This window comes from Hylobates moloch, unplaced genomic scaffold (genome assembly GCF_009828535.3).
Source record: "Hylobates moloch isolate HMO894 unplaced genomic scaffold, HMol_V3 SCAFFOLD_14, whole genome shotgun sequence".
Lineage (NCBI taxonomy): Eukaryota > Metazoa > Chordata > Mammalia > Primates > Hylobatidae > Hylobates > Hylobates moloch.
In genome coordinates this window covers 56,143,662-56,168,227 of record NW_026652289.1, presented here as the reverse complement: position 1 = coordinate 56,168,227, position 24,566 = coordinate 56,143,662, and the positions used below count along the sequence as shown (strand labels likewise).

The 24,566-nt window shown below is 42.3% G+C and overlaps 1 protein-coding gene and 1 long non-coding RNA gene across 3 annotated transcripts in view; one reads left to right on the top strand and one right to left on the bottom strand.

Moving 5' to 3' along the window:
- The window catches only part of LOC116482476 (uncharacterized), a 64,259-nt gene extending 44,229 nt beyond the window's left edge, over positions 1 to 20,030 (bottom strand). Inside the window, exons 1-2 of one of the 2 annotated variants that reach the window (XR_009209643.1) lie at positions 19,652 to 20,030; positions 18,621 to 18,913 (exon numbers count right to left, since the gene is read on the bottom strand). This is a non-coding gene — a long non-coding RNA (uncharacterized LOC116482476). Of the gene's footprint in view, positions 1 to 18,620; positions 18,914 to 19,651 lie in introns of those variants that run through there. The other variant, XR_009209642.1, reaches the window with a different exon arrangement.
- A 100-nt stretch (positions 20,031 to 20,130) lies between these two features.
- The window catches only part of ARIH1 (ariadne RBR E3 ubiquitin protein ligase 1), a 112,016-nt gene continuing 107,580 nt past the window's right edge, over positions 20,131 to 24,566 (top strand). The window contains exon 1 of the mRNA XM_032175957.2: positions 20,131 to 20,790. Within this exon, the coding sequence (XP_032031848.1) occupies positions 20,416 to 20,790 (375 nt within the window). The 5' untranslated portion in view covers positions 20,131 to 20,415. The remainder of the gene's footprint in view (positions 20,791 to 24,566) is intronic.

The window sequence follows — 24,566 nt, the reverse complement described above, 5'->3', positions numbered from 1 at the left end:
TGATAAATGACTGGTCTGGAGAATGCTTCCTAGGCCTAGCTGATTGACAGAATAACTCAAAAGTTTTAAACAATACAGATTCCATATCCTGACCATACTTAATCAGAATCTCTGAAGATGGAGCCAAAGATATGTATCTCTCAGAAGCACTACTAATAATTTTTTACAGCCAATCCAGGACCAGCTCCTGGGTAATTATTTAGGAATCTCTGGACTAAATTTTCTAAAAGACCCATTTAAATATACAATTTTAATAACTTTTGACAGTGGAAATAGCATTGCACTAGAAATTAGGTGACTGAAATTCTAGTGCCAGCTCTGCTATTGGTTACTTTGATGACAGGCAAGTTGGTTTACCCTGTGGAGCCTCAGTTTTCCCTTCTGTAAAATTAGGGATGTCTAAAGTCCCTTCCAGCTCCAAACCCAGTCAATTTTACTTGTTTGGGCATTCTGAGGAACCAAGAGTTGATTATAAAGATTCTAATTTCTAATACCTCTAGCTGTTTTTAAGGGCACATAAAGAGCTTACATAGACACTGCCATCTCAGAAGAAAGGTTCAAGATGGGGTCCATAGAACTCTTAATGGTGCTGTCATTGTTTTGGTAACTTTGAACAAATTTCCCTATAAAAACGGGGGACAAAATACTATAAATATGTGGACAAAAGTCTCTTTGTGTTACCAGTGGTTAATGGGTATCCCTGCAGCTACCACCTGAAACACTTTCGGCTCTGACTCCAGAACAAAACTTTCAGGCCTTTAACTGTTTGATAGGGTGATATAATTCACATTATACAGCATACATGGTCCAGCTTTTAGAATATATATACATACATATATTTGTTTTTTGAGATGGAGTTTAGCTCTTGTTGCCTAGGCTGGAGTGCAATGGCAAAATCTCGGCTCACTGCAACCTCTGGCTCCTGGGTTCAAGCAATTCTCCTGCCTCAGCCTCCTGAGTAGCTGGGATTACAAGTGCCCACCACCACGCCCAACTAATTTTTGTATTTTTAGTAGAGATGGGGTTTCACCATGTTAGGCTGGTCTGGAACTCCTGACCTCAGGTGATCCCCCCGCCTCAACCTCCCAAAGTGCTGGGATTATAGGCGTGAGCCACAACGCCCAGATGTAGTTTGTTTGTTGGTTTGTTAAGAACTAATTGTTATGGTAAGATTTACCTTAGCCTGGGCATGGTGGCTCATGCCTATAATCCCAGCACTTTGGGAGAATAAGACCAGAGGATCACTTGAGGCCAAGGGCTCAAGATCAGCCTGGGCAATACAGTGAGACCCTGTCCCTACAAAAAATTTTAAAAAGTTAGCTGGGTGTGGTGGCGTGTGCCGGTAGTCCCAGCTACTCAGGAGGCTGACGTGGGAGGATCACTTGAGCCCGCGAGGTTGAGGCTGCAATGAACCATGATCACACCACTGCACTCCAGCCTGGGAGACAGAGTGAGGCCCTGTTTCAAAAAATAAATAAATAAAACAAATAAAATTATCCTATGGTCCAGTTTTCTTCTGATTATCTTGCTGTAATTAAATCTAGTTTGTTTCCTGACTCCTAATTTCCCTCTCCACACCATGCCCTTTTCTCTCTTCTCTGCTTCCACACACAAATTCAACTTCTTCAACCCCTTGTTTTACGTACTTTTAGTCACACTCTTGCCCACGATGTTATCATTTAAAAACTTTATTTAGGCTGGGTGAGGTTGCTCACACCTGTAATCCCAGCACTTTGGAAGGCCGCGGTGTGCGGATCACCTGAGGTCAGGAGTTCGAAACCAGCCTGGCCAGCATGGTGAAATCCTGTCTCTACTAAAAGTACAAAAATTATTCCGGCACGGTGGTGGGCTCCTGTAATCCCACCTACTCAGGAGGCTGAGACAGGAGAATCACTTGAACCCAGGAGGCAGAAGTTGCAGTGAGCCGAGATCACACCATTGCACTCCAGCCTGGGCGACCGAGTGAGACTCCATCTAAAAAAAAAAAAAAAAAAAAACTCCAAAAAAGCTTTATTTACACTGAGTAACAAATAGCTAGTGTTTATTGAATGCTTACCATGTGCCAGGCACTGTATTAAGCATTTTACATACAATATATCAACTGTTATACTTTTATTTTGAGTACTATTAGATCCTCCACTCTACAGATAAGACCCAGAAATATTGAGTAACTTGCCCAAAATTACATAGCTAGTTAGGTGGTGACGCAGGATTTGAAATCAAGCATTTAGACTCCAGAGCCTCTACTCTGTTGTCTCCTATAAAAGCAAGGATTAAAGAAAAATAGGCCAGGCGTGGTGGCTCATGCCTGTAATCCCAGCACTTTGGGAGGCCGAGGTGGGTGGGTCACGAGGTCAAGAGATCGAGACCATCCTGGCCAACATGAAGAAACCCTGTCTCTACTAAAAATATAAAAATTAGCTGGGCGTGGTGGCGGGTGCCTGTAGTCCCAGCTAATCGGGAGGCTGAGGCAGGAGAATCACTTGAACCCCGGAGGCGGAGGGTGCAGTGAGCCGAGATTGAGCCACTGCACTCTAGCCTGGCGACAGAGTGAGACTCCATTTCAAAAAAATAAAAAAAAAAGAAAACGAAAAGTGTACTAGACTATGATGAAAGAGATGAGAGTTTTGTGTTTGATAGTAACTAGCTAATATATCACTATGGACAGGTCATAATTGTTCTGATTTTCTCATTCATAAATAAGATGAAGTCGAAACAACTACTGTGTCATAATACTCTGTGATTCTGTTATGTGAAAAGTGTATCTTTTGATCTTTTGTCTCCTGATATGAAAGGACTTTGGCATTTCAGCCCCTTCTATATTTTCGTATTTATTCTAGCACTAGCTTACATTCTAACAGTGAAACACAGGTAAATACATATTTTATGTGTGTTCTGTTTCTATTTCTATAAAGCAAAATGTATCTGAGTAGCATAAAATTTTTAGAAAATTTCAAGTCTCATCCCTATTTTTCTGGTACTTTTAGATCTGATATCTTGATGATGGCAGAAGTGGCTTAAAGTTGGAAAATTATTTTGGTTTTGCCCAACGTGGCAAATCAGTGCTTTTTACTTTGTATATAATGTATAATTTTCACAGCTATAACAATTGGTTATTATATATTGATCTTTGAAAAAGCAATGTATTCCAGTAGCATTTTTTTAACAGGGTCTTGCTCTGTCACCCAGGCTGTAGTACAGTGGTGTGATCATAACTCACTGTATCCTCAATCTCCCAGGCTCAAGTGATCCTCCCACCTCAGCCTCTTGAATAGCTGGGACCACAGCGAGCACCACTTTTTAAATGTTTTGTAGAGACGAGGTCTCAATATATTGACCAAGCTGGTCTCAAACTCCTGGGTTCAAGCAATCCTCCTGCATCAGCCTCCCGAAGTGCTGGGATTACAGTGTGAACCATCATGCCCCACTAACATTTTCTTTTCTGCTTTTGTGTTCCTATTTCTTGAATTCATGTTTCCTTATGTTTATCAAGCCTAGTTTCTTTTACTTTTAGGAATTAAGGCTGAATTAGGACTTTCAATAACTCCCATACTAAAACTCCTTATCCTTTTAAAGCCGAAATACATTAGGAGGATCAGCAAGGTCAGAGAAAGACAGGGTAGGTGGGGATAAGAGAGTAAAGCCCTTTTGCAAATAGGTACATTTACACAGACTGAAAGCAGGTCCTTCAATCTCTCTGCAAGTATTTAATCTCTCTACAAAAATTAAAGTGTGTTTGCTTGTTATCTTTTTCATTCTTTGGAAAACCTTTTAGCTATCGTTACTATTATTTTGACATTTTATATTTGCCTTTTTTTTTTTGGAGGAGTCAGTACTGAAGGGGGAATTTAACTTTTAAAATGGCCAGTTATACATAACTAGCATAGAAGCCAAAGAAAATATAGGTAAGCAAGAAAAGAAAGGTCTTTTATTATTATTATTATTATACTTTAGGTTTTAGGGTACATGTGCACAATGGAAAGATCATTTTAATTGGAATGTGATGGCTGCACAACTCTGTAAATGTATTAAAGCTCACTGAATCATATACTTAAAATGGATGAATTTGCCTCTTTTTTCTTTGTTCAACGACATACGATAACCATCTTTCCAGGTCAATTCATATTCCACAATATCATTTTAAATGGGGACACAGTTTTTGATTTTATATTATGTAATTTTTTTTTTTTTTTTTGAGACGGAGTCTTGCTCTGTCGCCCAGGCTGGAGTGCAGCAGTGCGATCTCAGCTCACTGCAACCTCCGCCTCCCAGGTTCAAGCGATTCTCCTGCCTCAGCCTCCCAAGTAGCTGGGACTACAGGTGCATGCCACCACGCCCAGCTAATTTTTTGTATTTTCAGTAGAGATGGGGTTTCACTGTGTTAGCCAGGATGGTCTTGATCTCCTGACCTCATGATCTGCCTGCCTTGGCCTCCCAAAATGTTGGGATTACAGGCGTGAGCCACCAGGCTCGGCCATAATTTGTTTAACCAATTGAGTCCCTGAACATTTTTGCAGCTAAAGTTTGGTACAAAATTTTTTAGGTTAAATTACTAAAGGAATTATTGCTAGATCACAGGGCATGCTCATTTAAAAGTTTTTCTTACAAATTGCCCTCTAAAAAAACTGTTATCAATTTATACTCCTATAAGTAGTCATTGTGTCCATGTACTTCTCCCATCGAAACTCAGTATTAGTATTTTATAAAGTCTCTATTATTCTGACAGGTAGAAATGATAGCTTGTTATCAATTTCCATTTTAATTACTAATAAAGTTGAACTTTTGGTCATATATTAGACATTTGTATTTCAGTTTATGTTCTCTGTCCATCTCTCCAAAACACTAGTATGTGTACATGTGTTTCTTATTCATTCATATAAGACTTTTATACATTAAGGATAAATAACCTCATGTCATATATTTTGTAAGTATTTTTCCAGTTTGTATCTTTTATTTATGTTGTTTTTGCAGAAGAAAGTATCAAATTATATGGTTATACCTATTAATCTTTTGCTTTATAGATATTGCCTTTGGTACTATCCTTGATAAGGCCTTCCCCACTCCCAAATATTTAAATATTCAACAATATTTCTTCTACTAATTTTATGTTTTCTTTCTTTAGACCTTTATGTAGATTTTATTTTTATACATAACATAGGACAAGGATATAACTTGGTAAAACAAACGGGGAGACAAATTTTTACCTTATTTATTGCATGTCTTCTAAGTATCAAAAACTGTGTTATATATATGGTTTGTAGTAATAAACACAGTAGGAATGTTCTCATCCTTATGTAATTTACCAACTCAGAGAGATAACATACTGTTTAAGTGCAAATTTGATAAATGCTATAAAAAAGTGCTAAGTTCTATGGTGTAGTATGTGGAATCTATCAACTGTTCAGGTACTTATTGAACAGTCGATCTTTAAAAGGAGATGGTTTGGTGGAACTGAAGGAGAATTCAATTAAAAAACAACAGGGCACAGTGGTGCACATTTGTAATCCCAGCTACTCAGGAGGCTGAGGTGGAAGTACTGCTTAAGCCCAGGAGTTAGAGACCAGCTTGGGCAGCATAGGGAGACCTCATTTGTGGGGAGGGAGAACACCCAAAAAACCCAACCATACACACACAAAACCAACCAAACAAAAAACAACAATGAACATTTATTATTTCAGAGTATCCCTGGGTCAGAATGTGGGTGTGGCTTAGCTGGGTTCTCTGTTTCAGGATCTCTCGCAAAGATGCAAACAAAGTCTTGCCGAGGGCTGCAATCTCATCTGCAAGAAGATTCACTTCGAAGTTTGCTTACAAGGTTGTTGGCAGAATGCAGCTCCTCATAGGCTGTTAAGCCAAGGCTTTCAGTTCTTTGGTAGGAATTCAGCTCCTCACAGGTTTTTTGGTGGCTGGAGATCTCCTTTAGTTCCTTGGCATATAGGTCGGAATAATTTATTTTTGTCCTAGGGTGGGTACTTAAGCTTTGATAAAACTGATTTATAATGTCTTTACGGAGTAAAAATTAGCACAGCATTCATGTTCTTAGCTCCATATTCAAGAATAAAATAAGTGTGTGTATATTCTGTGAATATTCTGGTTGGTATACATTTTTGGCTTGTATGTAAATTAATATGTGGGTGACTTAAACATTCACAGAGAATTAATTATATATTGCAAAGGACAAACACATAATTCTGTTCAAGATAGGAATGTCAAGAAAACTTTAAGATGATTTTGTCTTTTAATCACATCATGGTTATAATTTCAAATTATTTTTCATTCCCTCCTTTCCTTCCCATCACACAGACTATACTGCAAATATACTCTCTGAAGTTGCACAATGTGACAACCCTGAGCTTAGCCACACAAGTATGTGCATATACAATTATTTTATCTTTTTGATCTGATGCTGACAGTGCTGTGTATTTTACCTGAACTCAGAAAATTTAATTTCTAAATTATAACATATGGTTAGATATTTACTAAAATCCTGAAACTAGAATTTTACTCCCAATCTTAGACCCTGGAAATGGTAACTCTAGTTTAGTGTACACATTTTCAACATGGGCAATATTACACCCCAAGGGGAAAAAATTTTTTTTTGGGGGAGGATATGAAAAAAAGTATGTTTTACATATAAAGCATAGATACGCATACAGTCCATTAAAGCATAAACAGCGTATTTATGGTGTTAAAATTTTATAGTGGGGTGCTGAATAGGAAAAACAGGTCTAAAAGGGTTCCATAAGGGGGCTGATAATGAAAATAAAAGTTGAGAAACATGGCCCTAGTGCTAAGCTTAACAGAGAGCTGTTTGACGAACCATCTGGCATTAGATTTTTTCCTGCATGATTTCCTGTATTAGAATATAAGCTTCTTGGCTGGGCGCAGTGGCTCATGCCTGTAATCCCAGCACTTTGGGAGGCTGAGGCGGGCGGATCACAAGGTCAGGAGATCGAGAGCATCCTGGGTAACACAGTGAAACCCTGTCTCTACTAAAAATACAAAAAATTAGCTGGGCGTGTGGCGGGCGCCTGTAGTCCTAGCTACTTGGGAGGCTGAGGCAGGAGAACGGCGTGAACCCAGGAGGCGGAGCTTGCAGTGATCTGAGATTGCGCCACTGCACTCCAGCCTGGATGACAGAGCGAGACTCTGTCTCAAAAAAAAAAAAAAAAAGAAATCAGATTTGTATTTTCAATAATAGCTAACACAATGGTTTATGTTCAACTGCATTTAGTATATGTATACTTAATTGAATTAATATGGAATACATCTTCCCCTACTTGCACTCATCCTATTAGCTCTATAAAATCTAAATGTAATGATCAAAATTAGTCTAGTAAAGCACAACCTATTACAATCTCCCTCACAAAAATCCTAGTAAAATAATGACAAATTTTATTCAAAGAATGGAAAATCTTCAAAGTAGCGTAAGAGAAGGAGTACAGACTACAGACAGAGAGATGAATCAGGGCTTTGATTTCCACCTGTTACTATTTGCAAGCTGAGGAGCCTTGAGCCAAGTTATGTAAAGAGAAAGTGAAAGAGGATAAAAAATAATAAAAAAGGGACCTTTCTAGGGGAAGGGTACAAGAAGGGACAGTGACATTTCTAGCAGGTTTTTGTTTTGTTTTATTTGAGACAGGGTCTTGCTCTGTCTCCAGGCTGGAGTGCGGTGGTGCGATCTTGGCTCACTGCAACCTCTGCCTCCCGAGTTCAAGCGATTATTGTGCCTCAGCCCTCCCCCGAGTAGCTGTGATTACAGGCAAGTGCCACTACGTTTGGCTAATTTTTTGTATTTTCAGTAGAGACAGGGTTTCGCCATGTTTGCTGGGCTGGTCTCGAACTCCTAGCCTCATGTGATCTGCCTGCCTCAGCTCCCAAAGTGCTGGGATTACAAGCGTGAGCCACTGTGCCTGGCCCTAACAGTCTTATATACACCCAAAATTTCAGGCATGCTGAATTTCTGGCAGGTCCCCAAATAGGGCATGGCTCAAATATGCCGTATTTCACACTTACATATTTTATATATACATTCACATTCCTCTTCCCAGAACATCATTTATTTGTCCTCCAATATTCAGCTCAGGTCACACTTTTTATTTTTTGGATGGAGTCTCGCTCTGTTGCCCAGGCTAGAGTGCAGTGGCACAATCCTGGCTCACTGCAAACTCCGCCGCCCGGGTCCACGCCATTCTCCTGCCTCAGCCTCCCAAGTAGCTGGGACTACAAGCGCCCGCCACCACGCCTGGCTAATTTTTTAAAAAAATATTTTTAGTAGAGATGAGGTTTCACCATGTTAGCCAGGATGGTCTCAATATCCTGACCTTGTGATCCGCCCACCTTGGCCTTCCAAAGTGCTGGGATTACAGGCGTGAGCCACCATGCCTGACCAGCTCAGGCCACATTTTCCCTAGGAAAGCCTCCATGACACGCTTATGTGCCTTCTATACTGAGTTAGATACATATATTCTTGCTTCCCTAACATTCAGATCATAATTCTACTATAGTACTTACGTTATAATTAATGGTTTACATATCTGCTTCTCTTACTAGTCTGAGAACTTCTTGAGAGCTGAAATGGTTTTATTTATCTTTTCTTTTCTTTTGAGATGGAGTCTCGTTCTGTTGTCCAGGCTGGAGTGCAATGGCAGGATCTCGGCTCAGTGCAATCTCCACCTCCCGGGTTCAAGTGATTCTCCTGCCTCAGCTTCCTGAGTAGCTGGATTACAGGCGCGTGCCACCACACCTGGCTAATTTTTTTTTTTGCATTTTTAGTAGAGACAGGATTTCACCGTCTGGCCAGGCTGGTCTCAAACTCCCGACCTCAGGCGATCCGCTTGCCTTGGCCTCCCAATGTGCTGGAATTACAGATAGGTGTGAGCCACCGCGCCCGGCCTATTTATCTTCTTAACCTCAACATCTAGCACAGTGCCTGACATGTTAGTGAACAACTGACTTGTTGAATTAACTAATAAAAATACAGGCATACAAGAGCACAGCAGCATTTTCAACAATTTGACAAATGAATATTGCTTTGTTTTCTTCAAAGGGCCACCACTTTAAAATTGAATAATCATCTTTGTATATAGTCAGACCTAAAACAAAGCTCTGTACACTTCCTGTGTCAAATAATAATAATGTAAGTCCTTTACACTAACTCATTTCATCATTACAATCCAATGAGGAAAACATTATTTTTCCTTTTTTTTCCCTCAGATGAGGAAATAGGCTTGTAAGAGGTAAACTAATTTGCCTAAGGTCACATATTTAATAAGTAGGGTTTCTAGCTCTGGCACGTATGGTGCTAACTACCACACCATCGTGCCTCTCAAAGTCAGCTGAGTAAGAATACTCACTTTTACACAATATCTCATCCCTCTGTCTGACCCTCTCCACTTGCAACCTCCCATATACACTCACTTAGGAGAAACAAAGGCTCATGGCTCATACCTGCAGCTTGTGATTTAGAAAAAAAATGTGTCCACACATGCTCGGCTTTGCTTAATGTAAACAAATATACTAATCAATATGGTATAAACCTCCAGGACTATTCTGTTTTAATAACATGTAGATAGAATGTAATGATTTTAATTACTTTATTGTCCTGTCAAATTCTTTAAAATGGGAACTTGAGGCCAGGTGCGGTGGCTCACGCCTGTAATTCCAGCACTTTGGGAGGACGAGGCGGGTGGATCACCTGAGGTCGGGAGTTTGAGACCAGCCTAACCAACATGGAGAAACCCCATCTCTACTAAAAATACAAAATCAGCTGGGCATAGTGGTGCGTGCCTGTAATCCCAGCTACTCAGGAGGCTGAGGCAGGAGAATTGCTTGAACCCGGGAGGCAGAGGTTGTGGTGAGCCGAGATTGCGCAATTGCACTCCAGCCTGGACAACAACAGCGAAACTGAAACTCCACCTCAAAAAAAAAAAAAAAAAAAAAAAAAGGAACTTGGTATGCTGCTTCAGCAATTTAAATATGTCAATCCACGTATCCAATCTTTTCTGGAAAGCAAAATGTGAAGCGGCTTATAAAGACTTCTTGTCAAGTATCACAAGCTCTCCATTATTACTTTACTAAAGATGTCTGTGATGCCACTTTGAAAATAACTGTAAGGAGTGGCATTTGGTTCCTGGGGTGGAAGAGGTGACTATGCCTACTAAATCATGGTATTGTCTCAAATGAAACCAAAAGAACCAAAAAACCAAGAGAGAAAACAAAAAGACAAAAAAAGAAAGCTTTTTTATTTCTGAAAACTTTGGGGCTGTGTGGTCCTGTCAGGTGCTGCTATTTCTGGGTTTACTATTGCTACAATCTTCAAGTCCTAAAGATTTTTGCTTCCTGTTGCAGTTCTTTATTCATTCATAACCGAGCTGCATTGTATCATTTGTGTCCAATTTAGCTGGATTCCAACATCAATCCTATCTTGCCATGAAGTATTAAAGGCTGAGTTACCACTGGGGATGTGGGAGGTAGAATGAGCATTTGCCCTAGAGAAATCCTAGATGAGGAGTGCCATGGAGAACATGCATATCAGACCCCCTCTTCCTTCTGCTCCACACAACCTTCAAGTTTTCATGAACACCTAGAAGAATTAACAGGCAAGAACACTAGTGTTGATTTAATGTTGGCAAGATTCAACATATGTTGAGGTAAGAATACAATAAATGTCTCTTATTTTCAGACATTTAGGTTTATACTAATTCATAAACTTTAGGTTTATATTAATTCATTCCAGCATTAACAAAAGCTTGGAAGTTTGTTGGGAATGGGCATTACATAGATGACTACATGTTCTAGGCATCAAGCACCATGTTAGAAATGATATGAAAAAAAAAACAGTAGTTTTGAAGCACATGAATTAGTCTGTGGGAAAGAGTAGGTGGAAAGGAGGTCAGGCAGAGGCAACAGTAAGTACAAAGGCAGGACGCATAAGAAAGTCTAGCATATTATGCTTTTGTAGAATATGCCAGTCTAGTGATTTCTATCTCCTTTTTTTTTCCTAGCTAGGATTTGAACCTATTTTTTTCTATAACTTTTTTTTTTTTTTGAGATCGAGACTTGCTATGTTGCTCAGGCTAGTCTTGAACACGTTGGTTCAAGCAACCCTCCTGTCACAGCCTCTCAAGTAACTGGGATTACAGGCACATGGCACCATGACCAAGAACTCCTTTAGCACTACCATTTGTGCCAGTCTTCTTGGCTTGTGACATCTCTTCAACTGTGCAGTTATCATTTTTAAAATTAACCTTTTAATTTATCTCCTTCCCTAAATTATAATCTCTCTTTATTTCTCCAGAATGCCTAGAAAGGTGCTTTGCACTGAGTAGACACTAATAAGTAACTATTGATTGGTTGACCAAAAAAATCATGGCTTATGTACTTTAAGTCTTCATTAAGGGTGCTAAGATTAAGTCAGGTGCAGTGGCTCACGCCTGTAATCCCAACACTTTGGGAGGCCAAGGTGGATCAACTGAGGTCAAGAGTTTGAGAGCACCCTGGCCAACATGGTGAAACCCTGTGTCTACTAAAAACACATAAAATTAGTTGGGCGTGGTGGCGGGTGCCTGTAATCCCAACTACTTGAGAGGCTGAGGCAGGAGAACTGCTTGAACCTTAGAAGTGGAGGTTGCAATGAGCCGAGATCGCACAATTGCGCTCCAGCCTGGGTGACAGGACGAGCCTCTGTCTCAAACGACAACAACAACGACAACAACAACAACAACAAAGAATGCTAAGATTATATTTATAAGAATAAAGTAGAACATTGTGAACAGAAGATAACACATCTATTCGTGTTACTATTCATAGTAACACTATGCTGCTTTTATTACCTATTTCCAGGAGGAACAAATACTACATACAGTCAATGTTTATGGCTGCCAATCCAGAAAGTAGTAGGATTGATAGCAATTACTCCCTTATAAAAATACAAAGACAAATTTTAGAATAAGAATAAGATCTTATTATAATCACTGAGAATTATATGGAAAAAAACTGGACTTGAACTCTGAAAACTTGGATCTGAATCAAGGTTCTGCAACTTGTTGTGTACTTTGGTAAATTACTTCCACCTTTGAGCTTTTTTCTCATCTATAAAATGAAGTTAAGACTTCCAACTTCACAAGATCATAAAGAAGAAATTAAAAATGCATATGCAGCCAGGTGCGGTGGCTCACACCTGTAATCCCAGCACTTTGGGAGGCTGAGGCGGGTGGATCACGAGGTCAGCAGATCAAGACCATCCTGGCTAACACGGTGAAACCCCATCTCTACTAAAAATACAAAAAATTAGCCGGGTGTGGTGGCAGGTGCCTGTAGTCCCAGCTACTCAGGAGGCTGAGGCAGGAGAATGGCATGAACCCAGGCAGCGGAGCTTGCAGTGAGCCGAGATCCGCCACTGCACTCCAGCCTGGGCGACAGAGCAAGACTCTGTCTCAAAAAAAAAAAAAAAAAAAAAAGAAAATGCATATGCATCTAGTGTGGCATCTAGTATAGACTCAATAATATATTTGCTCACTTTTTGCCAATTCATCCATTTAAATACATCCATAAAGCAACAAAATAAACTAGAGATATTGTGAACTACAGAGAAATGTTTCTTTTGCAAACTTTAGTTACAAAAATACTTTTCCTTTAAGTCCTTAAGTCATTAGGATAAATATACATTCACTTTTTGGAAGATCATCATATGTTACTTTTTGTTGTAGTGTAAGTACACATTTAAGGCCAAATAAATGTATATTGCAATCATGGGGCACATAGACACTATGGTTTTGTACATTTGTCCAATTGTATGACACTATATACTCTAGTTTTAGCATTATTTTTTTTTCTTTTTTGAGATGGAGTCTTGCTCTGTCGCCCAGGCTGGAGTGCAGTGGCATGATCTCAGCTCACTGCAACCTCTGCCTCCTAGGTTCAAGCGATTCTCCTGCCTCAGCCTCCCGAGTAGCTGGGATTACAGGTGTCCACCACCACGCCTGACTAATTTTTTGGTATTTTTAGTAGAGATGGGGTTTCACCATGTTGGCCAAGCTGGTTTCAAACTCTTGACCTCAAGTGGTCTGCCCGCTTTGGCCACCCAAAGTGCTAGGATTACAGGCATGAGCCACTGTGCCTGCCCTCTAGTTCCAGCATTATCTTATCACACATTAGATAATTACTTGTATAAAAGCTCAGGCTCAATAATAAAGTCTATAGACCCCGTACAATAGGCCCCTTTGTATCTGCAGTTTCCACATCCACAGATTCAACCAACCATGGAGTGAAAATATTTAAAAAATAAAAATAAAAAGAATACAGCAATTAAAAAAATCAAATGTAACAATACAATATAACCACTATTTACAAAGCATTTACATTGCACTAGGGGTTACAAGTAATCTAGAGATGATTTTTTTTTTTTTTTTCTTGAGACGGAGTCTCGCTCTGTCGCCCAGGCTGGAGTGCAGTGGCGCAATCTCGGCTCACTGCAAGCTCCGCCTCCCGGGTTCACGCCATTCTCCTGCCTCAGCCTTTCCGAGTAGCTGGGACTACAGGCGCCCGCCACCACGCCCAGCTAAGTTTTTTTTTTTTGTATTTTTAGTAGAGACGGGGTTTCACCGTGGTCTCTATCTCCTGACCTCGTGATCCGCCCGCCTTGGCCTCCCAAAGTGCTGGGATTACAAGCGTGAGCCACCACGCCCGGCCTAGAGATGATTTAAAGTGCTTGAGAGGATGTATGTAGGTTATATGCAAATAGCATGCCATTTTATATAAGGGACTTGAGCAACCATGGATTTTCTTATCTGTTGGGGTCCTGGAACCAATCTCCTGCAGATATCAAGGGACAACTGTGTTTCTAGAAGAAAGGTAAGGTAGAGACTATCTTTCATTTTTTTTTTTTTTTTTTTTGGAAACAGGGCCTTGCTCTGTCACCCAGGCTGGAGTACAGTGGCATGATCATAGCTCACTGCAGCCTCAAATTCCTGGAGGCTCAACGGATCCTTCTGCCTTAGACTCCTGAGTAGCTGGGAGTACATGCATGCACCACCATGCTTGGCTAATTTTTTCTTTTTTTTTTTTTTGAGATAGGGTCTTGCTATGTTGCCCAGGTTGGCCTTGAACTCCTGCACTGAAGTGATTCTCCCATCTTGGCCTCCCAAAGTGCTAGGATTACAGGCATGAGCCATTGTACTCAGCCCTCACTAATTTGCTTATTTTTTATTTTTTTGTAGAGGCAGGGTGTCACTATGTTGCCCAAGCTAGTCTAAAACTCCTAGCCTCAAGTAATTGTCCCACCTTGGTCTTCCAAAGTGCTTCGATTACAGGCATGAGCCACTGTACCAGGATGGGGAGATCGTAAAGAAACGGCTGCAGTTAAGAATCTTGGGTTCTACTTTTGGTTGTCACTATCTCTATCAGACTTCTAATGTGGCATGTAACTTCAGTTTCTCTATACCTTATTATTAACACTTAGAACTGGCGTGATATGATCTCTCGATAATGCTGTAACACTTAATTGGTATCTATAACAAAATTTGAAATACATAGATGTTTTTACAGAAATGCAAAGTACTCAGCTTATCAGTGTCTCTTTTTGTGCTCTGATTAAAATTTAATTTCTTTACCTCCTTCCTGTTAAAACACAGGAACACCTAAAACATTAAAAAACAAAAAACAGGCCGGGTGCTGTGGCTCACGCCTGTAATCTCAGCACTTTGGGAGGCCGAGAGGGGTGGATCATGAGGTCAGGAGATTTAGACCATCCTGGTTAACACGGGGAAACTCTGTCTCTACTAAAAATACAAAAAATTAGCTGTGTGTGGTGGCACACACCTGTAGTCCCAGCTACTTGGGAGGCTGAAGCAGGAGAATCGCTTGAACCCAGGAGGCGGAGGTTGCAGTGAGCTGAGATTGTGCCACTGCACTCCAGCCTGGGCGACACAGCGAGAGTCCGTCTCAAAACAAACAAACAAACAAAACAATAAAAAAAACAGGCCGGGCGCAGTGGCTCACGCCTGTAATCCCAGCACTTCAGGAGGCCAAGGTAGGTGGATCACCTGAGGTCAGGAGTTCGAGAACAGCCTGGCCAACATGGTGAAACCCCATCTCTGCTAAGAATACAAAAAATTAGCCAGGCGTAGTCGGGCATGCCTGTAATCGCAGCTATGCGGGAGGCTGAGACAGAAGAATCACTTGAACCGGGAGGCAGAGGTTGCAGTGAGCTGAGATCATGCCAGTGCACTCCAGCTTGGGCGATAGAATGAAACTTTGTTTCCGCACCGCCCCCCTCCCACCAAAAAAAAGACAAAACAAAACAAACAAAAACAAAAAGTGCGGCATTAAAACTAAGTTTATAAACAAAATGACAAAAAGCAATTTCTTCTCACTTGATTTTAGAGATAATTGCTTACATACAAGAATTTTTGGTCAGATGCCCTGTAGGGTGACCAAACCATCCCAGCTTGCCTGGGACTTCCCAGTTTGGGTACTGAAAATTCCATGTCCCAGGAAACCCCTGTCCTGAGCCAACTGGAACAGTTGGTACAGTTGGCTTTTCCATAGCTTACACTTCTATTATCTGCCCTTAGAAAAATTCCAGTGCTATTGTAATTTATATTTATCTGAAAAGCACCTGCATAGTCTTCCTGTTGGTATTCAGTACATAATCATTTGGTTAGCATATAAATATTTATGGAATTTTGCCCCATGAGTAGATATTTTATAAATGTATACCAATTTTTTTTATCTTACTAGGACTTGGGGACAATGGGAGTGCCAAATTACCAACAATGATTATCTCGGCATCAAAAGGTATTAATTTGTGTATTTTCTTTTTCAAGAACCTTTTCCTGTTGTTGTTTAGAGAGTACTGTGCTTCTAGCTAGTAATCACCGTAGCTGGGAAAACAATAACACAGGCAATACCTTTAAGAACAAGTCATTAAAAAACAAAACAAAATCATGTATGTGGGTCATCCCTTGGCCAATGTGAGGCCAGAGAGAAGTTGTTCTACTGGTTTTCCTTAAATAGCACCATAACCTAACCTGAATCTAAGATGGTTTCCAAAATATGTATAGAACGAATTGTTAACTAATTAATTCTATAAAAATATGTATAGAACGAAAGTTAATTAACCATCAAACCATGGTTATAATGGTTTATCCATGGATAGGAGACCCAAAAATTCAGAAGCACTGTAATACTTTTCACGATATTAATAAAAAATGAAGTCATGAGATCATGGAAAAGGTTTCTGAGAAAAAAACCAGACGATTTTCTTCCCTAGAAAATGGGGATGACACAGGCTGTGTACACATAAGCATAATTAAAATAAAACTGATTAGGCTGGGTGCGGTGGCTCGTGACTATAATCCCAGCACTTGGGGTGGCTGAGGTGGGAGGATCATGAGGTCAGGAGTTCGAGACCAGCCTGACCAACATGGTAAAACCCTGTCTCTACTAAAAATACAAAAATTAGCCAGGCATGGTGGTGCATGCCTGTAGTCCCAGCTACTCAGGAGGCTGAGGCAGAATTGCCTGAACCCGGGAGGCAGAGGTTGCAGTGAGCCAAGATTGCTGCTCCATTGTGCTCCAGCCTGGGCGACAGAGCGAGACTCCGTCTCAAAAAAACAAACAAACAAAACTGATTAAAAAATTATAAAGGTGACTTATGACACTTTTTAAGAGCTCTGATTTTGTGAGTACTTAACTATGTGCCAGGTACTGTGTCAAATGCTTTAAATACATAATTTCATTTGATACTCAAAAATAATCCTATGAGAACAGGAATTATGATCCTCTAAAGTAAACCTCTAAAAGAGAGGCTTAGTAATTTGCTTAAGGTTACAGACAGCAATGGGGGGGGGGGGGGGGGCGGTGCAGAGGCAAATTCAGATCCATCTGCTTCAATAACTTTTATCCTCTTCACCTTTATCCTATGCCGCTTCTCAACATTGCTGGTGTAAACTCTGGTAAAATTCTATCTCCAGCTCTAATTTTTCCTGACCTTCAGTCTTGTATCTTAGTTTATGGAACTGCCTACTCAACACCTCTGCCCTGATGTCTAATGATCACCTCAAATAACACGTTTCAGTAAGTGAGGCCACCATTCACCCAGTCGCTCAAGCTCCAAATACAGTAAGCATCCTTGTTTCCTCCATCAAACCCACTGTCAAGCCACCAGCAAATATTTTGGCTCTTCTTTCAAATTCTATCTCAATCTGGCCACTTCTTATCACCTCCATTGCCACAACCCTAGTTCAGGCTATTATCTACTTACCTGGACTATTGAGATAGGCTCATAATTGCTTTGTTTTCATAGTCCATTCTCCATAAAGCAGTCAGTTATCTTTTTAAAAACACAGATCATATAGTTTCACTCTTCTGCTTAAAACCTGTTAATAATTGCCACTGCAATAATGTAAACTTCTTAAGATGACCTAAAGGCCCCTACTGGCCCCCTACCTTGATCTGCTTTCTCTGACTTTATCCCTTAACACCCTCTTCTTTGCTCAGCATGTCTCAAGTCACATTGGTCCTGATATTTTCAAATTCCTCTGTGACTTAAAAAGTCACGTGCTTTGAGAAGATGTGAAAGGGCAGGGTTGGAAGTTTGAGGAAATTGGCAAAGGTGTGAAAGAGTTGTCAAGAGTGGGAGAACAATCCAGAAAAATTTAATAGAATTGCTGGGAAGTATTGAGGGTCGAATTGTGCTTGGTGATTGAAATTAAGTAGGCTGGGTGTAGTGGCTCACGCCTGTAATCCTAGCACTTTGGGAGGCCAAGATGGGAGAATTGCTTGAGGCCATGAGTTCCAGACCAGTCTGAGCAACATAGTGAGATGTATCTGTACAAAAAAATAAAAAATTAGCCAGGTATGGTGGTGTGCACCTGTAGGATCAGCAACTCAGGAGGCTGAAGTGTGATGATCATTTGAGCGAGGACATCGAGGCTTCAGTGGTGATCGCACCACTGCATTCCAGCCTGGGTGCCAGAGCAAGAGTGCCTCCAAAAAAAAAAAAAAAAAAGAAGAAATTTAGTAATAGAATACAGATGGCTACACACATTTCTCTAATAGTGGGCAGCTGATCCATTATCAAAGTGGAGACTATGGATGGTAGGGTTCATTCAAGGTAGGGGTACAATGAAAAGAAAGGTGAGGCAAAGGAGTTTAGGGTACTGACGAGTGTTACTGAATTTTTCTGTAGGTAATATCACAATGGAGACGGGGTGGACAGAAGTGTTCCTTGTGTCCATGGCTTGCCTTAGTTGTGGCAGCAATCTAGAATTGCTAAATAGAAACACTGAATCAAAGAACCTAGACCTGGCTGGGCGCTGTGGCTTATGCCTGTTACCCCAGCACTTCGGGAGGCCGAGGCAGGTGGAGCACCTGAAGTCAGGAGTTCGAGACCAGCCTGGCCAATATGGTGAAACCTCGTCTCTACTAAAAATACAAAAGTTAGCCTGGAGTAGTGGCATGCGCCTGTAGTCCCAGATACTCAGGAGGCTGAGACAGGAGAATTGCTTGAATCCGGGAGGCGGAGGTTGCAGCGAGCTGAGATCACCACTGTACTCCAGCCTGGGTGAAAAAAACAAAACAAAACAACAACAACAAAAAAACCTAGACTACCAGTATTGAGGTTAAATGCTTTACTTTGTAAATCCTGAGGTTAAGAAATATAATTATTAGTATTTTAAAACTTACAAAATGGACAAATTGGTAGAGTCTTTTTAACATTATAATGGAATTTTTCACTTTTCAAAATCAATTTCCAAAGGGAACCTATAGGTTGAACAGTAAGATTTATCAACAAATCAGGGATTTAGATTTTAAAAGGTTTTCAATCTGGCCAATGCTTCAGATTATCTCAAGAGGGAGCCTTCTTATGCCTCTTCTTCCTTCATAACACTTCTCTGGCTCGCACGTCCTGTTTACAAAGATTTAAGCCCACTCTTAGTTATAAAATGCTCTTAACTGACATGACCCCTGACTAACTTGCCTAATATTTTGCCGTGTACCCTCCATGCACTTTAAGCTCCCCAAACTATTAATTACTTGACACCTTCTGCGCTTTTGCTTGTTCTCTGCGGCCAGACCATCTTCCCTATCTTCTCTGTTGAACTCCTAGCCATTCATCAACACTCAGCCCACATAGCACACTTTCAGATGAGATTCAAGCATTATCTCTCTGGCTACATTTGGCCCTTGTAGATATTTCTATTATTGCCTGTATTTTGTTGAAGCATTCATGTCTTTTATGTACTATATAGTATATAATACATATACATTACAAAGCATTTTTATGATTCATGTTTTGGGGCATCCAGCGGTTAAAATAGGGCAAGGGTTATGTGGTCTTGGCCAGGTCCCTTTTCCTTTCTGAGCTTGAGGTTCCTCAGGTATAAAATGGGTACTATGGCTCCGTGAAGATGAGACAGAATATATGTAAAGCCCTTACACAGTGCTCAGTTCATGAAAACCATCGCTGTTTACATTGTTTAGGGCCCTCAAGAGGCGCTCTTGTCAGAGGGGTGGAGGAAATGCCTCTTTAAAATGACGTCATTATAGGAGACTTAAAAACCACGGCACGTCTGTACAAGTGGACAGAATCACACAGCTACCTAAAGTGGGTTCACCTGTCATACAGTTTAGAGGTTCCACTTACAACAGGTTTCCATCAGTAGCCAAAGCAACAGAAATGTTAGCTTAACGGCTGAGGGCTTCCGGGATTACCGCAGGGCAGGCGGGAAGCGCCTTTCCGCTCGGGTGGGAAGGCCGCGTCCCCATGGGACTGCCTGAGTGGGCTGGATCCCTATGGCCTGCGGCAGACACCACCACCTAGGCGGTCCAGGGGTCCCTCTCTCGGTGACTGGTGACCAGGAGGCCGCAGTCTCTTCACATAAAAGGTCTACGGGTTTCCGCTCGGCCCTCACAGCGGCAGCGGACCAAACCGGGAAAGCAATTCCCGCTCGGCTCCGCTCGGTCCCAGGCCCAGGAAGGCCGGGCCATGGGGTCTCCCCGGGCTCCACGCAGGGGCGGCGGGGCGGGGCGCAGTGACGCACAGAGGAGTGACGCGACGACGCAGCGCGACGCGGTGACGCACGCCCCTTTGTTGGCTCAGTAGCGATAGCAGCGGCCGTGGAGGCGGCGCTGGGGACTGTTTTCTCTCGGAGGCCGGAGCGGAGCCGCGTCTGACTGAGGCGAGCAGCAAGCGGCCCCCTCGCTCCCTCCCTCCCTCCTCCGCGCCCTCCCCGCCGCCACCAGCCGTCAAACGCCAACCGCCGCTCCTGGGGAGGAGCCGCGGCCCGCGGGGCCGGAGCCAGGCCTGCGTCCGGACATCAGCCGGAGCCGGAGCGAGAGCCGGGGCCTCGGCGTCCCCGCCCTCTCCCCGCCTCGGCCAGCGTCCGCCGGGCCCCCGCGCGTCGCGCCATGGACTCGGACGAGGGCTACAACTACGAGTTCGACGAGGACGAGGAGTGCAGTGAGGAGGACAGCGGAGCCGAGGAGGAGGAGGACGAAGACGACGACGAGCCGGACGATGATACCCTGGATCTGGGCGAGGTGGAGCTGGTGGAGCCCGGGCTGGGCGTCGGCGGGGAGCGGGACGGACTGCTGTGCGGGGAGACGGGCGGTGGCGGCGGCAGCGCTCTGGGGCCCGGCGGTGGCGGCGGCGGCGGCGGCGGCGGTGGTGGTGGCGGGCCGGGGCACGAGCAGGAGGAGGATTACCGCTACGAGGTGCTCACGGCCGAGCAGATTCTACAACACATGGTGGAATGTATCCGGGAGGTCAACGAGGTCATCCAGGTGAGGGTGGCCGCCGCACCAGCTGGACCGGGCCCGACGGGGGAGCGGATTCAGGCGGCACGCGCGGTCCCGAGGGACAGGCCTGGGCCTGGTGCGCAGCCTAGCCTGGTGCCTCCCGGCCTTGTCTTCTCCGCTGCCTCTGCTGGGGATAGAGGGTGTCGAAAGCAGAGGTTCGCCGATTAGCCGGGTGTGGGGAGGTGCGCTGGGGGCGGTGCTTCCCAAGTCCTGCTATGGCGGAGGCCTTCGGCCGCCTAAGCCTTCCCTTGCGGGCAATTTCTGCCAGTCCCTGGGCCCGGTGCCCTTTCTCTGGCCGGGCGATCGTCTACTGGGGCGGGGCGGAGGAGGTGGGGTGGAGAAGAGGAGTCAGGAAGAATTGGGCCCCGACGAGGCTTACCCCGGCCTTAGCCTCATTTGAGCACTTTTGGAAGGGGTTTAGAGTAGGCCTAAGAGCAGCTTGGTGTACAGTTGCCCCAAGTGGGCACCAGTTAATAAAGAAATGGATCTTGGCAGTCTCAAGTGCCTACTTAAAGGTGGGGGAAGGGAAGTATTTCTCGGAAGAGGTGCTGATGGGCCTTCTTTTCAGATGGTGAGGCTTCTGCTTACATCTTTTTTACGTCTTTGCTGTTTGGGACCTAACTGCTACTTTTTCTAGTCGTAGCATATGACTTGCTTGAAGCTGTTGGAATAGTTACTGCATATTGCATACCCTTCCTTGTAGCTAAAACAACAACAAAACGCAGTGTTGTCTAATATTGGACAAGACTCTATTGTGAGTTAGAAAGCAGAGGTTTTCTGCTTGTGAACTCCTTTCTCTGATATTTTCTATTTTGTGGTAAGTTAGGCTTGTTGTAAGTTGATAACTACATCTCATTTAACCATGTGCGTCAGATTTTGTATTTTTGAGCTTTAGAAAATCCAAAGTTTTCATTTGTTTGGGGAAAAAAAAAACCTCAGTTGTCCTGAGGAGTCAGGGATATGGCTGAAGAATAAAAATGAAGCTTGATTCAGTGCAACTTTTAGAAAACCTGGAAGGAAACATGTATGAGCAGCAAGTTACTATTGTCTCTTTTGTCAGTCATTATTTCTTTTTTGTTTAACTTAAATGGGTTGGCTAAATATTCATTGACAAATTAGAAGTATGTCACTGTCAACTCGTTGACTTTCTATAATTAACTGATTTTTATAGTAATGTAAGTAACAGTTTTAAATATTGAAGCATCTATTCAGGCACTGTTTCAATACAGTGTTTTTGCATAATAGAAAAATCTCTGATATCTAGTGCCATTACTAAATAGTGGAAGTCTTAATTTTTAATATACAGAACACAGTCTAAGAAGGAAGTTGAGGATTGTAGAAGATAATTTTTTGTTTGTTTGTTTGAGACGGAGTCTTGCTTTATCGCCCAGGCTGGAGTGCAATGGCGCAATCTCGGCTCACTGCAACCTCCGCCTGCCGGGTTCATGCAGTTCTCCTGCCTCAGCCTCCCAAGTAGCTGGTACTACAGGTGCGCGCCACCATGCTCAGCTAATTTTTTGTATTTTTAGTAGAGACGGGTTTCACCATGCTGGCCAGGCTGGTTTCGAACTCCTGACCTTGTGATCCGCCTGCCTCGGCCTCCCAAAGCGCTGGATTACAGGCGTTAGCCACCGCGCCCGGCCAGTAGAAGATGCACATGTAAGAAAAATCTGATTAGGTAAGAAAAAATAAAAAGACATAACAAGCCTGCCACCCAGAGACGTACACCAAAATGTGAGCTGTAGTTATTTTTCTAGACCTTTGGACAGCCATTAATATGGTTCCACGCTAATAACAGTGGAACCATACTGTATGTTCTCTTTGTGTTTTCAGTGGAAAAACATTACAAAAATACTCTGAACAACCTTCTGTCAAGTAAGTTTTTCGAGAACTTATATGGTTATAGATCTGAACTAATTTATTTAATCAATCTGTTATTTGCCTTCCTTTTTATTTTCTAGTTTCTGGCTTTTATAAACATTGAAAATATCCTCATAGGTCAGTCTTTGAGTGTTCTTATTTTCTTGGGATAAAGTGAATTGCTGAGTCAAAAGAATTTGCTCATTTTCAATGCATTTGATACATACTACCACATTGCTTTCAGAAAAGTTATGCTAGTTTTCCCAACCAGTATTTGATGGGCAAAAAAACCTGGTGAGATTGAGCTTATGTTTATTGGGCTTGGTATTTCTTTTTTAAATTGCCCTTCGCTTTTTGCTCATTTTATTCTCTTTTGCCCATTGCCCCTCTTTGGGATATTTATCTCTTACTGGTTTGTAAGACTTTTTTCTATTAATAGAGGTTGGAAATAGCAGTTATCTAGGTTTTTAATGTTGGTTTGATAAACGCTGAATTTTACTTAGTTTGCATTAGAGAGCTTACTGTTAACTCTTAAACATTTAAATTCCCTGTTCTCAGTTCTAATTTTCAGTATAAAATCAGGTAAGATACATTTGCAGGTGAAAAAGTTTGAAATGTAAAAAGATCACCAAATTAATTTAATATTTCCTTGGGAATTTGATTACTTTTTCTGGGAGAGGAGTTCTGGGCAACAACATAAATACTGTTATTTATGGGTATTTGCAGGTTGGGTTTGGTCTTCAAATAAATCAACATTATTTTCTTTCAGAAAACTCGATTTTCTGGCTTTCTATAATTTCCCAGTTAACATTTAAATAAAAGACCAAATTAAACAATTAAACTTTATTTAATTTGGTCTTTTATTTAAATGCTTTGTGGCTACCTAGCTTACCTTTTCAGCTGTTAAGGAAAAAAAAAATCAGAGTTTTTTGTTTTGTTTTGTTTGGAGACAGCCTCACTCTGTCACCCAGGCTGTAGTGCAGTTGCATGATCTCAGTTTACTGCAACCTCTACCTCCCAGGTTCAAGAGATTCCCCTTGCCTCAGCTTCCCCAACCCCCAACCCCCTACCCAGTATCTGGGATTACAGGCATCTGCCACCAGGCCCAGCTAATTCTTGTGTTACAGGGTTTCGCCATGTTCGTCATGCTGGTACTGAACTCCTGGCCTCAAGTGATCTGCCCTTCTTGGCCTCCCAAAGTGCTGGGATTACAGGTGTGAGCCACCACGCCTGGCCAGGGTGTTTGTTTTTTGTTTTTTTGTGGTTTTTTTTTTGAGACAGAGTTTCACTCTGCTGCCCAGGTTGGAGTGCAGTGGCGTGATCTCGGCTCACTGCAACCTCCGCCTCTTGGGTTCAAGCAATTCTCCTGCCTGAGCCTCCCGAGTAGCTGGGATTACAGGTGTGCACCACCACACCCAGCTAATTTTTGTATTTTTTAGTAGAGAGGGGGTTTCACCATGTTGGCCAGGCTGATCTTGAACTCCTGACCCCAGGTGATCCACACAGCTCAGCCTCCCAAAGTGCTGGGATTACAGTCGTGAGCCACCGCGCCCAGCCTAAAAAGTAGTTTTCTAATGTAACTATATAAGTAGCTAGGTAATTTATTAAATGAACCCTGTTCAATTCTGCAGTTGGGAGTATTTAAACTTGCCATTTTGTATTTCCACAACAGTGTTCAGCAAATGTTGATTGTGCTTTCTAAGTATGCCAGGCACTATGTTAAGCAGAGTATATGCTTCTTGCCTAAGGAGCATATAGGGATAGGGAACATGGAGGTCCTTGGACTCCACTTCCAGAGATTCTTACTCATTAATGAAGTCTGAGGTGAAACCTGAGCATCTCTGTATTTTAGCCTTCTACTGATAGTTCTAAACCACTGGAATAGTGATAGTTAATCCACT